The following is a 14,726-nucleotide window of genomic DNA, read 5'->3' as shown; positions in this document are numbered from 1 at the left end:
GGGCCCTGACCTCCGAGCCCCCATACGTGGTGTTCCATAAGGCTAAGGTTCAGCTCTGCCCACCTTCTTCGTTCCTACCAAAGGTGTTCTCCGCCTACCACATGGGTCAGGACATTTTCCTGCCGGTCCTCTGCTCCAAGCCCCGTGCGTCCAGTGAGGAGCACCACCTGGCCTTTTACCTGGAATGGACTAAGCCGTTCAGAAAGTCTTCGCAGCTGTTCATCACCTCGGCTGAACACACGAGGGGTCAGCCGATCTCAGCGACTCTCCAACTGGATCACCTTGTGCATCTGTACCTGTTACGACTTGGTGGGAATCTCCCTGCCGTCAATTGTGAGAGCACACTCGACTAGGGTGCAGGCCTTGTCGGCTGCCTTTTTAGCCCATGTCCCCATTCAGGACATTTGCAGGGCTGCCCCATGGTCTTCTGTTCACATGCTCACCTCGCATTATGCAATAGTCTCCCAGACGAGGGAAAACACTGGGTTTGGCAGAGCTGTTCTCCGTCCCGAGAGTTTGTGAACTCTTACCTACCTCCAACAGATATAGCTTGGAATCACCTACTGTGGGATACACATGAGCAATCACTTGAAGAAAAGACAGTTACCTTTTCCGTAACTGGTGTTCTTCGAGATGTGTTGCTCATGTCTTTTCCCCACCCCTCCCTCCTTCCCCTCTTTCAGAGTTGTCTGGCAAGAAGGAACTGAGGGTAGGGGGAGGGCACAGCGCCCCTTATACCGCACCATAGAGGCACCACTCCAGGGGTCGCTAGGTGTGCTCCCCTACGGGTACTGCTAGGGGAAAAACTTCTGGCACTGCTGCACTTGGCGAGCACACATGCCTATTGTGGAATAGACATGAGCAACACATCTCGAAGAACACCAGTTACGGAAAAGGTAACTGTCTTTTCTGTTTCAGGAGCTCTCAATCAGGGGTATCCTTGAGAGTACGCAGAGGTCTTCTGGGGGGTATCAACTCATCTTGATATTTGTCTAGTTTTACAGTAGGCTACATAAAAATCACTAGCGGAGTCCATACAAACTAACATTTCATTTAGACAATGACTTGTTTGTACTGCTATATATATTATACACTGAAATGTAAGTACAATATTTATATTCCAGTTGATTTATTTTATAATTATATGGTAAAAATGAGGACATACACTATTTTTCTGAAATAGTGTGCTGTGACACTTTTGTAGTTTGTCTGATTTTTGTAAGCAAGTAGTTTTTAAGTGAGGTGAAACTTGGGGTACACAAGACAAATCAGACTCCTGAAAGGGGTACAGTAGTTTTGGAAAGTTTACAAGCCACTGTACTACTTGATGTGTCTATAACAGTGCAACAGCTTCCACCAGTCTCCTGCAAACAGGCGGACCTCTCACTTGAAAGGACAACTTGTTCTAAATGAATGTTAGTCACTTGTTTTGTTTCTAACAAATAAGATTATAAACTGAGCCACAATTCTATACTCAGATTTCTTTGATATAGACAGCTGCCTGCCAAAGCCTTAAGGGAAGGTGGGGATGTGAAATTGCTAATAAGAGTTGGCTTGAGAGTTAGAGTAACTGACTCAGTTTCTTTCACCTTTTGATAAGTAAATAAAAGTTAATATCTCTTACAGTACAGATTGACTATTTAAATCTGTGCTTTTACGATTTGTGCCAATATCGAGGGCCACCTACTGCTCTGTTAGGTTAACATCACATAGATGGTTCCTGAAACACATCTTTAGTTTAGAACTTTTACACGTTCTAACAATTTTGACTTCAAATCACCATGTACTTTTTTTATTTTAGTTTTTCAGTTAACCTGTATAAAGTAACTGGACAGTTCCCTTGGAGCTCTCTTCGTGAGACTGACAGAGGTGTATCGACAGAATTTAATGTAAGCACAATAGCACCTCCCTTTGCCTGTTTCACTGCAAGAACTTATGGAGTTGAAGCATCATTTTAGATTTACTCAGTTCAAGGCATATTTGTATAGCTTTTTATTTTTTTCTGTAGATTTCTAAAATACATATGACAATGATCGTTTTGCCTTAACATGAATGATGATGACAATACTTTTTTTAATCCTTTTGATAGATGGTATTACTTGGAATTGAATCTCACTTCACCTGTAGCAAAAACAAATTAAGTTTTTTATCTTACAAAACTGTTAGCTCTAAAGATGTCCTCATATCAGAGAGGTGTCTACCTGCTTTCCTGCGGCACTGGATCCGCATAATTCAAAATGTGTTTCATTTGGGAGAAGATTCATTAATGTTTGTCCATTCATAAAGAGATGAATTCTCTTGGTTTATAGAATTACATTACTCTGATGGGGAAGAATGACTTGCTTTCCCACATCCAGTACAGCAGCTTGGAAAGGGTAAACATACCCATCTCCTCCGCACAGAAGTGAGGCATTAGAAATGAAAATTTGTGAGGAAAATGTATTATATTTGTACCTTGTAACACTTCCTGTGTTCCTGTATTGTTCAAATGTCTTTATTTGTAGTTTCCCTTATGGAAGACCAATCACACGCTGAAGTGGGAAGGTGTTTGGAGAGAGCTTGGCTCTCTTGCAAGAACAGCCTCCTTTTCTGTTCGAGAAGAAAGTGGACACTCTCTTAAATCTTCTCTCTCTGTAAGGCTTTTTCATATCGTAAATGGTATATGCATGCTTTTGAATGCTATAGGAATTGTGAATGTTGCCTAAAGAGCGCTTTCTGCTAGGGATGCCCGAAACATTAATAATCATTACAGGCCATGGGTTTTGGTGCTCAGATACCTACTGCGTAGTGTGACTCCTCTCAACAGATCACCCAGCAGGTCACTGAACAAAGTACTTATCCTCAGTGGCCACTGGTTTTTGCATGGCTGGAGGGAAGGTTGGCTCCCTCCTCCTCCTCCTGCAGAGCTCCATGGGGGAGATTCCTTTCCCTTCTTCCCCCATCTTTTTCTGAAAAGCTGTTGAACACAGTAGAAGAGAGGGTTCCTTCTTCCATCCTACAGAGCTCCCCGCCTAGTGAGGCAGAGCTCCTGTGTTGCTTGTAAGCATTGTATCACCATAGCAATTTGCAGTCTTTGATTTTTAACTCACAAAATGCAGGACCATGAGTGAATTTGAAAAGGGTTGCCATATGACCAAGTAATTTCTGCTGGGGTATTTGTAGCCACATTTCTGGGGCCTATCACAGCCAACAGAGCAGATGTGTCTTTGATGAAGCCTGTTAAGACAGAATTGGGTTATTCTATAGGCACATGGTCCTCTCTTGGCTCTCCAATCCGTGTAGATGATTTAGCCATAACCTGAGAGTGCTACTTGTCTCCCAGCATGTGCCCAGTTTCCAATGGCAAATAACTCATCCTTTGCTTAAAATATATCTAGCTCCTTGTACCAGTTAAATAACTCTGTCTTTTTAGCACACCATGGTAATCGATTCTCGGAACTCTTCAATCCTGCCTAGACGAGGTGCTTTGCTGAAAATTAATCAGGTAGTGTTGACTCCAGTAATAAGTGTGTGCAGCAGGTGTTGGTTTTTCTGGTTGATATTGCTCATTTCTGAGTTTATATATTTTTAAGCAAGAATAAATTGAATATAAGAAAATCCATTCAAAATAGTTTTGCGTTCACTTTTTGGCACCAGTGTATATTTTTAAATCACTAATCCTCTTTATAGAGGCAGATATAAATATGAAAATAAACAATATAATTGCAAAACAATCTTCAACTATTGGCATTAAATTCTTTGGTTAAAAAATACTAATCACATTCCAAAACTGTGTTGGGGGAAAATAGACATTGAGACAGTATTTTGTACCATCATGTCCTAATGTTGCTAGACTATGTAGCTATTCATGAGTTTTAAAGTTCATTGTACTACGTTATTTTTATAAAAATAACTTTCAGGGTATATGCATGTTTGGAAAATGGTTTCCACTATCCAGTTGCCTTTCAGATATTTTAAAACAACTAGCTTCCCAGATGTATGCGTTAACAATTAGATCATATGGTGGATTGAAATGTCATCCTCCCTCCCAGCAAAGTCTGGAAGTGCTACAACAGCAACTTGGCTCAAATAAGAGCAAGACTGAACAACTTCTTGTTTATTCCTCCAAAGCAAAGATGGTGGCTGTGATTTGGGGCCTTAATAGGAAAAGGAGTGGAGGGTGTACAGTGGGGGATATGGGGATTCTTTCAAGGATACATATGTGATAAAGTGCACACTGTGAACAAGATTACTAAACTATTGATTATTGCCAAATGTTTGTTAGATGTTCAAAACAAAATATCCTGTTTTGCTGCTTGTATTCTATACTTTTACCCATATTTTAGTATAATGCAACTCAACTTTTATAGTCTTCACTTATATTTTACTAACTGAAATGTTAGCATCTCATGGAAGAAGCTTCAGCTGTTTGATATTAGATGTCAAACACTGTTGCCCCATTCCACCAAGCTCTTGCTGACAACAAGTGGTGTATAAAGGGTTAGTCATATTTAACATCTGTGGTAAGAAAGTGTGATTGACCGTTCATTTCTCTGGGGCTCAGCTGTGCTTTTTCACAGGTGTTGAATTTGGTTGCCCCACCACGCCAATGTGGAAACTGCTGTTGCCTACATAGAGAATACTGCTGATGGTGACACAGCCTTAGATGAATTATGTTAGGAAGGGGGGGGGGGGTCTCTAAAATATGCATGTTTATGGTGTCTTAAGTTTTTTTTGGTTTTTTGTTTTTTTCCCAGGAGCTAGCTGGCTACTCAGGTGGAGATGTGGCCTTTCTAAAAGAGGACTTTGAGCTTCAGCTGAATAAGCAACTTTTATGGGATTCAGTAAGTATTTAAACATTTTCAGTTCACTTGCTAACGTAACAAATAGAGTGATTTGAATGTTTCTCATGATCCTTTTTCATCATGCCTTCAAAAAGGTTTTACTGATTAAAGCTAGATGCATAGATACTTTGATTTGCCTTAGAATTAATATACAGTATATTTTCTCATTGGATGAATCTCCTCTTTTTATGTGACACTTCTGCATCTGTCATAGAAATTTGGAAGGTGGACTTTCTGAAGAGAAGGGATAACTCAAACAATTAGGTGTGAGAAATGTTTTCCCTTAAAAAGGAATTCAGCTTGACGTATCTATATTATGTGGATCTTCTGTCCATTGATACTGGCTGGTTGCTGTTACTAGCTTTCTCATTGATGGTTGGACCCCTTAGCTCATATTTCTTCTTCTTCCCTTGATTATAAATCTTGTCAGTCTTGTCTGCCTAGATTTTAGTTATACACTGTTTTTTGTTTGATTATAATAGTACTATGATTATGTACCTGTTATCACCATTATTATCTTCATGTTTTTGTTATCTTCTATATAAAACTACTGATGGTGAACTGGAAAGCTAACATCAAAATTGTGCTAACAACATTATATGTTGAAGCCCCCACATACCAAACTGTGGAGAGCATTAAGCACACAAATACATATGAATTTATCTGTTTAAAAACCTCTCTTTAGGATCTCTCGTTCTGTTCTCTTGAGTCCACTGCAGATGTCCCAGAATGATGGATAGATACCAGAAGTTTCATGCATACGCTGATTCTTCTTACATCCAACACCTTGGAATTTATCATTGTGTGGTATCTTTAGCGGATACATTTGAATGTAGTTGTCCACAGCCCCTTATTTTTAGTAACTTTAGCACAATATTTTGCTCTAAAGCTTTTTTCATACTTTCACTCATATGATAGAAATGAAGAATTTTAAGGTGAAACACTAACACTTTACTATCTGAGGGCAATGGTAGCAGAAAGGTAGTACACTTTCAGCCTATGAGTAGAGGACAGCTCATTGCATCATTCTCCACTGACCCACTGGTTGTCTTAAGTGGAGCAATGTTATTGGTTTCGGAAGAGGTCCCTCTTTGGTTAAAAGAAATCTCTGCGGTCAGGCATGTTAGGGTGGGAAGGAAATAATATACCATGAAAAACAAATGAAGGCATCTTCTATGCTTCAAACGTGAGTCAGTACAAGAGGAGGCCCTTGCTTTGGGGAAGCAAGATGAACTTTTTGAGAACACAAGTTTCAACCAAAAAAGCTTTCAGGAAACCATTAATGTGCTATCAGATGATGATTTTTAGGAGGTTCAATTAAATCACATGCTGTTTTGATTGTGATAGAGCACTATTGGAGTTACTTTAGTAGTGCTGCTGTATAATCAGCTTGCTTGTCTGTATCAAGGTGTGGCTGAAAACAGATGGGCAGTGGAGGGCAAATGGTACTGTTTGGGGGGCTTTCAAGGCAGTGTGTTCAGATTTTAACCCTATATCTCCCATTAAATAAGAAATTAAAAGGCAATGTATAACAAAAGGAGAAATAGAGAGCAATTAGAATACATTAGAAGTTGTGAACTGCAGAAAACGGATAAGGAAAGCTTAACACATCAGGAAAAAGTCAATGGGTGGCAGGGCTCAGGACAATAAAGGAAGAGGTTCTAAGTATATTAGGAACAGAAGAAACCTAGCAATGGTGAAGGCTCTCTACTAGATGGTAGAATTGTTGTTAATAGTGAAGATAAGGCAGAAGTGCTCAGCAAATATTTTTTCTGTACTTGGAAAGAATGAGGATGATGTACTTGTGTCATATGAGACTGAAGTACTTTCCAGTTCATTAGTAATTAAAGAGGATGTTAAATATAATCTACTAGTGATAAATATTTTTAAATTAGCTGGCCTGGATAACTTGCATCCAGTAGTCCTAAAAGAATTGGCTGAGCAGATCTCTGAACCACTCACGTTAATTTTTAATAAATCTTGAATATCAGAGGCATTTCAGATGGCGGGAACAATGCTAATATTGTGCCAATATTAAAAAAAAGCAAGCAGGATGACCCAGGTAACTATAGGCCAATTAACCTTAAATCAGTCCTAGGCAAAATAATGGAATAACTGATTGTGGAATTAACTGATAAAGAATTAAAGGATAGAATATAATTAATGCTAGTCAGCATGGCTTTATGGAAAAAAGATCAGACAAACCTGATTTATTTCTTTGTCGAGATGACAAGTTTCGCTGATAAAAGTAACCGCATAGATGTAATAGACTGTTGTAATATGTTTGATTTAGTACCACGTGATATTATGGTTTAAAAAATTTAGCATTATGTAGTATGATTAAAAAATTAACATTACACTGTAGCCGTAGACCCCTTGTTAAATGGATTCAAAACTGGCTGGCTCACATTTCAAACAGTTGTTGTCAAAGGGGAATCATAACTGAATAGGGGTGTTTCTACTAGAGGTGGTCCTCAGAGATCAGTACTAAGCCTGACAGTATTCAACCCTTTCATCAGTGATCTGGAAGTGTAAATTTGAAATCACTGCTGATATAATTTATGGATGACACAGATTAACACACTGGTAAATAATGATGGGAGCAGTGCAATCATACAGAGCATCTGGATTGCTTGGTAAACTGGGCCAATTCAAAGAAAATGCATTTCAGTATGGCTAAGTGCAAAGTTATACATCTAGAAATTAGGAATGCAGTCCATACTTACAGAATGGGAGACTGTCCTGAAAAGGAGTAACTCTGAAAAGGATTTATGGGTCATAGTGGACATGCTTCCAGTGCAATGTTGTGGCAAAAAGGGCAAATGTGATCATTGGATATCTAAACAGGAGAGTAGTGAATAGGAATAGAAAGATGATTTTATCTCTGTAAATGGTATTGGTGAAATCAATACTAGAATACTGCACACAGTGCGGGTATCCACTTTAAAAAACATGTTGAAAAATTGGAGAAGGTGCAAAAAAAGAACCACAAGAATTATTAGAGGGCTGGAGAAAATAACTTGGAGTGAGAGACATAAAGAGCTTAATTTGTTTAGCTTATCAAAAAGAAGAGTGAGTGGTAACTTGATTATATAGTATAAGTACTTTATGGATGAAATACCAGGTTACTGAAGGGCTCTTTAATCTAGCAGAGAAAGACAACAAGAACCAGTGGCTGGAAGTGGAAACCAAACAAATTCAAATTAGAAATAAGGCATAGATTTTTAACATTTGGTGTGAACAGCCACTGGGAGAAACGACCAAGGGAAATGGTGGATTCTTTATTTCTTGATGTCTTCAAATCAAAACTGAATGCCTTTCTGGAAGATATGCTTTAGTCATACAGAAGTTGTAGAGATTTAACACTGCTTCTTTGTTGCTGTTGCTTGCTACATTCTACTAGTCCATTGACTTACAGGAAGTTAAACTTTTGAGTAGGTTTAACATAAAATGCATTTCAGCAGTGCGCACGTGGCTCTGAACTGCTGTCTCCATTAATAATTCTGGACCAGATTCTGTCACTCATACTCATTCAGAACAGAAATTCACAAATAGTGCCACTGTAGAACTGGTTAAAGTGTTATTCAGTGTAAGAATTTGGCCTTCGGTTTAGGTTGTGTGTACTGAGAGTCTGTATCTGCAGTTAAAACTATAGCTTTTTTTTTTTTAAGTCAACTATCTATAGATTTTTATAGTCTTTTGGGACACCCAGCTGCCCAACAGCATTTTCCTTCTATTTTGTACACACAGTGCAGGCTACTAGTACAGTTTATTATTGTGATTTGATTACCAGTAAATTTACCCAATATGTTATGCTATGTAGATTAGTAGATGGGTTTTGTTTTTTTAAATTACAGGGGCCTTATAGCTTCCATTTTTAATAGGTGTTCTCTAGGGATAAAGTGTGTTCTTATGTTGAAATCACAGGGAGCAACTGATGTCAAAATGGTTTATTTTATTTTGGGGGAAAAGCATAAGAGTCAGGATATGAAAACGGCTGAGAGAGTGGGAGCCAGACTTTCGACTTTTCAAATTGAAAAATAGCACGATACTTCAACAGTTGTTTTGATAATGTAACACTACATGCTTTAGAAAGAGGGCAGCAGTGGCCAACAGTTCTTCTGAAAATACATTTGTTAGAGATTAGATACTACATACAAGCATATTCTGATCTTGCATCGCTCCTTGTAAAGCCAGTGGGAGCTCTGCATGTGTCTTGAATGGCAGAATTTGACCAATACTGTTATACAGTGTCTGAATAATACACAACTTTAAAAAACAAATTTGCTTTTTTCCTAAGGTTTTTTCCACAACTCTCTGGGGTGGAATGTTGGTTCCTATGGGAGATAAGCCCTCCAGCATTGCTGATAGGCAAGTAATGCATTTAATTCTCATTGTCCTGTTTGACTCTCTCTTCATTGTTTTTCTGTAAACTCAGACAATATGCTATGAAAACTCCATAGTTGCTGTTTCTTTTGCATTAAGAAGGGGAGGGAGGTTTTAGTTAGTTATGGGTACTAAACCAGACAAGATCCCATTTAATTTGAGCACCACATTAACATTTCAAGCAAACCTCATATTTATTATTTCCATAATAAAGGTTGTTATATAAACTTACAGTGGTTGCCATTAAATAGCAAATATGTCACCTTCAGTAGTTAAATTTACCACATTTGCAAAAGTACCCATTGTAAATTTAGGAAATATTGCAGAGAAGGTAAATACCATCAAGTGGTAAGCCCTTCTTGTAATGGTGGTGTATTCTAGCTTGGGCTTTAAAATACAAACACTTGTTAAAGATCTGTAACAGTAAATATTTAGACTGATATTTGTAAGTAATATTCCTCTGAACTGCTTTAACTGTAAACAGTGTTTAGATGTTGTGTTATAGGTATGGGTAGAAAATATTAAGACAGTTGGAACTTACTGAGAACTGAGTTCAGGATTCTGCATTTCTCTTCCAATGGGGTGGGTACCACCAGCACCTTAACCCTGTAAAGGAACTGCATTTCTTACACTGATTGTGACATCAGATATAGCAAAGGAAATGCAGACCCCTGTATTTTTGGCTTGGTAGGTAAAGATTTTTTTTTTAATTTTAAAATGCTTTTATTTTTTTAATTTAAATAAGCCTAAATATATTGTCCTATTGATTTGAGTTGTTTACAGCTCTTGTAACTTCTTAAAAGCATTTCACTTGTAAAAAGGCTTCCTGTAATTCTGAATATAAATTTCAAAGAATTGATAAGTGTATATTTTACAATTTAACTAGAACACTTTTACTAAGGATTATTTATTTGATTAAAAATGACTTTGTTCATTAGGTTTTACCTTGGTGGACCAACGAGTGTGCGTGGATTCAGTATGTACAGCATTGGACCCCAAAGCGAAGGTCTGAGACTCTTAAATCCCAATCTGATATCAACACAATAATAATCGTTTTTAAGGCTAGGGTTTGTATCTTTGTTACACTTAAGATCTAAAATAACTGGAAACTGCTCTGCCTCTGGCATTCTCTCAGAACGGGTGGGTATAATCCCACGGGTCTGAGAAGTTTTAGGTGTCTTTGATTTCCTGTTATGTTACTGGTTCACCATGGAACAGACAGTAGCTCTCAGTTATATTTTTAGACTAGTTTATACTTCTTCTAAACTGACTCTGCATGTAGGCTTGTTTAAGCTATTGTATCTTTACTCCTTACACATTCTTCTCTAAGCTTTCTCATTTCTAAAGGGATATTTAAAACTTGCCAATATCCGTCAAAGGGTATTAAGATAGTGTGTCTGTACGGCTAGTACTAAAACTAGTTCCGGCTGAGGCAGAGTTAATACTGCTTCAGTAGCCCTGCTTCTTTCTTAAGATATCATTGCAAGAGACAGGGCTAACAAAATGTCTTTGACCTTCAAGAGCCTCATCTGAATTTACTGATCTTTGAAATCTAGGTCACTTCTGTAAACAGTCTCCAGTGAGTCACCTTGGTCTTTTGCAAACTACTTTCTAAGATTTAAAAAACAAAATGTGGTTATAGTAGTGATCATACTGAATCTATATTTGGAACAGCATATGCTCATGTGTTTTATATATAAAACAATGGGGTTTGTATAGGAGAGAGAGAGTAAACTGGGAGAGGGATTTGGGAGCCAGGGGCTTTGAGTTCTAATCCTTGCTCTACTACTGACTTCATGTGACTGTAAGTTAGTCACTCAATCATATCATTTCCCTTTCTTTAAAACGGGGATACCTGTTTCAGAGGTGTACAGTAGGTAAACTATGCTGAACACCTAATGGGTCCCTGCTTCCAAGAGCTAGTCTGAAGGAAGAGCACTGAGGAGAATTAGAGTGTTAGTTAAGTGTTACTTTATCCTTGTTGGAGGTGGGGACGGGGAGAGTTGGAAAACTCTGCTAAGTGGGGTGTAGCTATATAAAGCAATTTAGGAAGTTCCTCCTGTATCGTGTGTAGAAAAGTTTCCTTTTGGTGTATTCCATGTTTAATGCTGTCTTTGCAATGTTTACCTTGTGTAGGTGATTACCTTGGAGGAGAAGCCTATTGGGCTGGGGGCCTGCACTTGTACACACCTCTCCCTTTTCGGCCAGGTCGGGGGGGATTTGGAGACCTCTTTAGAACACACTTCTTCCTCAATGCCGGAAACCTCTGCAATCTTAACTACGGTAAGACACACGATACTTATAAACCATTGCAACCTGATCCTCCAAGTCCAAAGAGCATAATAAAATTGTTAGATATTTGTTTACTCAAAGCTATTATTTATTGGCCCACTAAATTATATGCTGTAAAAGGCAATTTTTGGTAGCCCGCATATTTGACAGATGGTCAGGTAGAATGGTAACTTTAGTAAACCTCTGTCTACAGCACTTGGTTTTAAAGCCTGTTGGGCCAGGAACTTTTCAATTTGCAGAAGCAGTGGGTGGAAGTTGACTTGTGGTATTTCCATATGTTTGTTCACCTTCTGGTGTGCTTGCTTAGGGATGGTCTGCACTTTGCAGTTAGGTCGACATAAGGCAGCTTAAGTCAACCTAATTATGTCAGTGTCTACACTATGGCGTTCATCCTGCCAATGTAAGTGCCCTACTACACCGACATAGTAACTCCATGTCCACGAGAAGTGTAGAGCTTGTCAGTGTAGTTAGGGCAACAGTGTCTGTGTAGACACTGCTTTACTTAGATTGCTGTTGGCTGTCTTGTCAGTTTCTGGGCAGGTGCCATGAAACTGACAAGGCTGCCCAGCTCCCGGCAGGGATTTAAGCCCAGGTGGCTTCCCCCTCCTCCTGGAGAGGAACTAGGAGCAGAGTGGGGTTGGCAGCCCACTGGGAGCCTGTGGAGCAGCCACCCGAGCTGAAAGACTGGACTCTCCGCTCCCCACACTGCGCCTCTTAGGTTGGTGGAAGCACTCCTGGTGAGGATACAGGGGGAGGGATAGCTCAGTGGTTTGAGCATTGGCCTGCTAAACCCAGGGTTGTGAATTCAATCCTTGAGGAGGCCACTAAGGGATCTGGGGCAAAATCAGTACTTGGTCCTGCTAGTGAAAGCAGGGGGCTGGACTCGATGACCTTTCAAGGTCCCTTCCAGTTCTAGGAGATTGGTATATCTCCTATTATTATTATTATAGGATGTGCACCACCGATCCAGGGAGGGTAGTGTGGGCACACACCAATGCAGTAATAATTGCAGTAGCTGTAATAGGTCAACTTACCTTTCTAGTGAAAATATACCCTTAGTGCCCGTTATCCCAGGCAGACTACTCTGAAGAGGGTTTGCAGGCAAACAGAAGAATCAAACTTGAATTCTATGCTCAGATTAATTAAAAAGTAGTAGTACAATAGCATGTCCAAGGGTGCAATAACTAATTACATTATCCCCTTTCCCCCCGCTTTACTCAGTCAGCTTCCTTTTCTTCCAAAGTCTCTCCCACTATTTTGCTGGAGATAGTGGGTGAGCACTAATATTATAGTGATGTGTTACCTATGTAGCTTGAAGGAAGAAGTGAATTAACTCATGCAGTGAAGGTTCATTTTATATACAGCTGAGCAGCATAGGAATCTGATTTCAATACGTTTCTACTAATTTTAAGATGCTAATGCTCTCTCTAATACTGGGTACCATAACCATGGAAATTAGAAAGTGGCTCTTAAACATCATAAAGGAAGTGCACAGAGTAGTGATTCCTGAATCTGAGATGAATCTGAGATGCTGAGGATCCATGGGAATTGTAGACACTTTGTATGTAGCGGGGTTAGATTGTTTTGTAGTGTATGTTCCAAAGTGCTAGGTATATTGGCCCTGAAAATGTAGGTGGCCCTTGAACTTCTTGATGGTGTGGTTTGATTTCCAATTTCCAAATGTTTCTTTTGCTTCTCAGGTGAAGGTCCCAAAGCTCATCTCCGGAAGCTGGCTGAGTTCATCCGATGGTCTTACGGTGCTGGAATAGTGCTCAGACTTGGAAACATTGCTAGATTAGAACTTAACTACTGTATCCCTATGGGAGTACAGAGTGGCGACAGGTTTGTGCTTTTATAGTTTATTTTTATAATATTTAACTTTTAAGAGTACCTAGAATCTTAGTCTGCTTCAGTGAGAATTTTAGTCTTTTGTTTGTTCTTTATCTATTTATTCCTTGGAGATTTCTCAGCACTGGAGCACATTTCTTTTAGCCAACTTTTTCCACATTGGTTTCAGAAGTGCTTCTCAATTTAGAACCATTTATATCTTAGGTTTCAAAGTTCACTGAACTTTGAGTTCAACTGTTGAAACTGTATGAATAAAAGTGTCAGATTCTATTTCTTTCCAATAAGGAAATATAGACTCAAACAGCTGATGTTGTTTTTCCTTACCCATCCAAAAAATGTTAAAAGGTTACCAAATATAGAATTTCACACCTGGAAAAAGTGAGCTTTTTAGAAAGTTAGGCATTGATAATGGGAGGGCGGGGTTACGTTGCATTTTTCAGCCTGCTATGACTATCTACCAAGTGAATGGTATAATACACACTTGGAAAGCTTCAATGGGAATACAGTTTCAGAGTTTTCAAATAGACTTTTGCTGAGCGCAGGTTTTATTTTCTGAGTTGTTGCCATAGTTAAGATGGATCCTTAAAGTTTTATAGTGCCAAATTCTGTTACTTCATTGGGGCTAGAGGTGGTGTGAGAGAGTGTGGAATTTGGCCTGTAATCTTCCGTTACCAATAGGCCGAAAAGCATGGAAAATTTTTAGCGGAGCTTTTTTTTTCTCAAAATATATTTGAATTGTAATTTTCCAAGGATTAAAAATAGTGAAAATCTGAGGGGAAGGGAACTGTCCAAAGAGAAACGAATACCTTCTGTATCACGCTAATACAAATGTATTGCCTTTTTCTTTCAGGATATGTGATGGTGTCCAGTTTGGAGCTGGAATAAGATTCCTATAATATTACAGAAAAACTTCATGCTTCTGTCAAAAAAGAGAGCACTTGAATAAAATATGGCTCACAGTGATTCCAGGTTTTTTCTTCTTGAAGTATAAATATGCCTTTGAGTGATTAACCTCTCAGACTTCACAGGAAACTACATTAAAGAATTATGCTGGAAAGGTGCACTGTACCTCTGCTTTTTATCAAAGGCAAGTGGACTCTTTCATGAGATTTTAAAACTATTTTAACTTTTACTGAGGCTGTTGATACTTAAAATAAAAAAAAGGTATATTGGAAACCAGTGCTGGGGTAACTCCACAGCATTATAATTGTCAGTGGACCTCTTGTCTCATAAAGCCCTAACCCTTTCAAGTGCAAGCCTAACAGATGTTTAGGATGGCCCTACTATATACATATACCATTTAAATGTTAATACAGTGGGATATTCTTTCTGTACTTACATTATGCCAAGTTGGATGAATAGAGAGGATGCTGTGAA

The 14,726-nt window shown here is 38.8% G+C and overlaps 1 protein-coding gene across 1 annotated transcript in view; it reads left to right on the top strand.

Moving 5' to 3' along the window:
- Positions 1-14,312, top strand: part of SAMM50 (SAMM50 sorting and assembly machinery component) — a 39,780-nt gene extending 25,468 nt beyond the window's left edge. The window contains exons 7-15 of the mRNA XM_039486724.1: positions 1,802-1,889; positions 2,505-2,633; positions 3,413-3,484; positions 4,737-4,823; positions 9,124-9,194; positions 10,148-10,215; positions 11,346-11,492; positions 13,202-13,343; positions 14,200-14,312. Of these exons, the coding sequence (XP_039342658.1) occupies positions 1,802-1,889; positions 2,505-2,633; positions 3,413-3,484; positions 4,737-4,823; positions 9,124-9,194; positions 10,148-10,215; positions 11,346-11,492; positions 13,202-13,343; positions 14,200-14,245 (850 nt within the window). The 3' untranslated portion in view covers positions 14,246-14,312. The remainder of the gene's footprint in view (positions 1-1,801; positions 1,890-2,504; positions 2,634-3,412; positions 3,485-4,736; positions 4,824-9,123; positions 9,195-10,147; positions 10,216-11,345; positions 11,493-13,201; positions 13,344-14,199) is intronic.
- Positions 14,313-14,726: the final 414 nt, after the last annotated feature.

This window comes from Mauremys reevesii, linkage group 1 (genome assembly GCF_016161935.1).
Source record: "Mauremys reevesii isolate NIE-2019 linkage group 1, ASM1616193v1, whole genome shotgun sequence".
Lineage (NCBI taxonomy): Eukaryota > Metazoa > Chordata > Testudines > Geoemydidae > Mauremys > Mauremys reevesii.
This window is presented reverse-complemented; position numbering and strand designations above follow the sequence as displayed.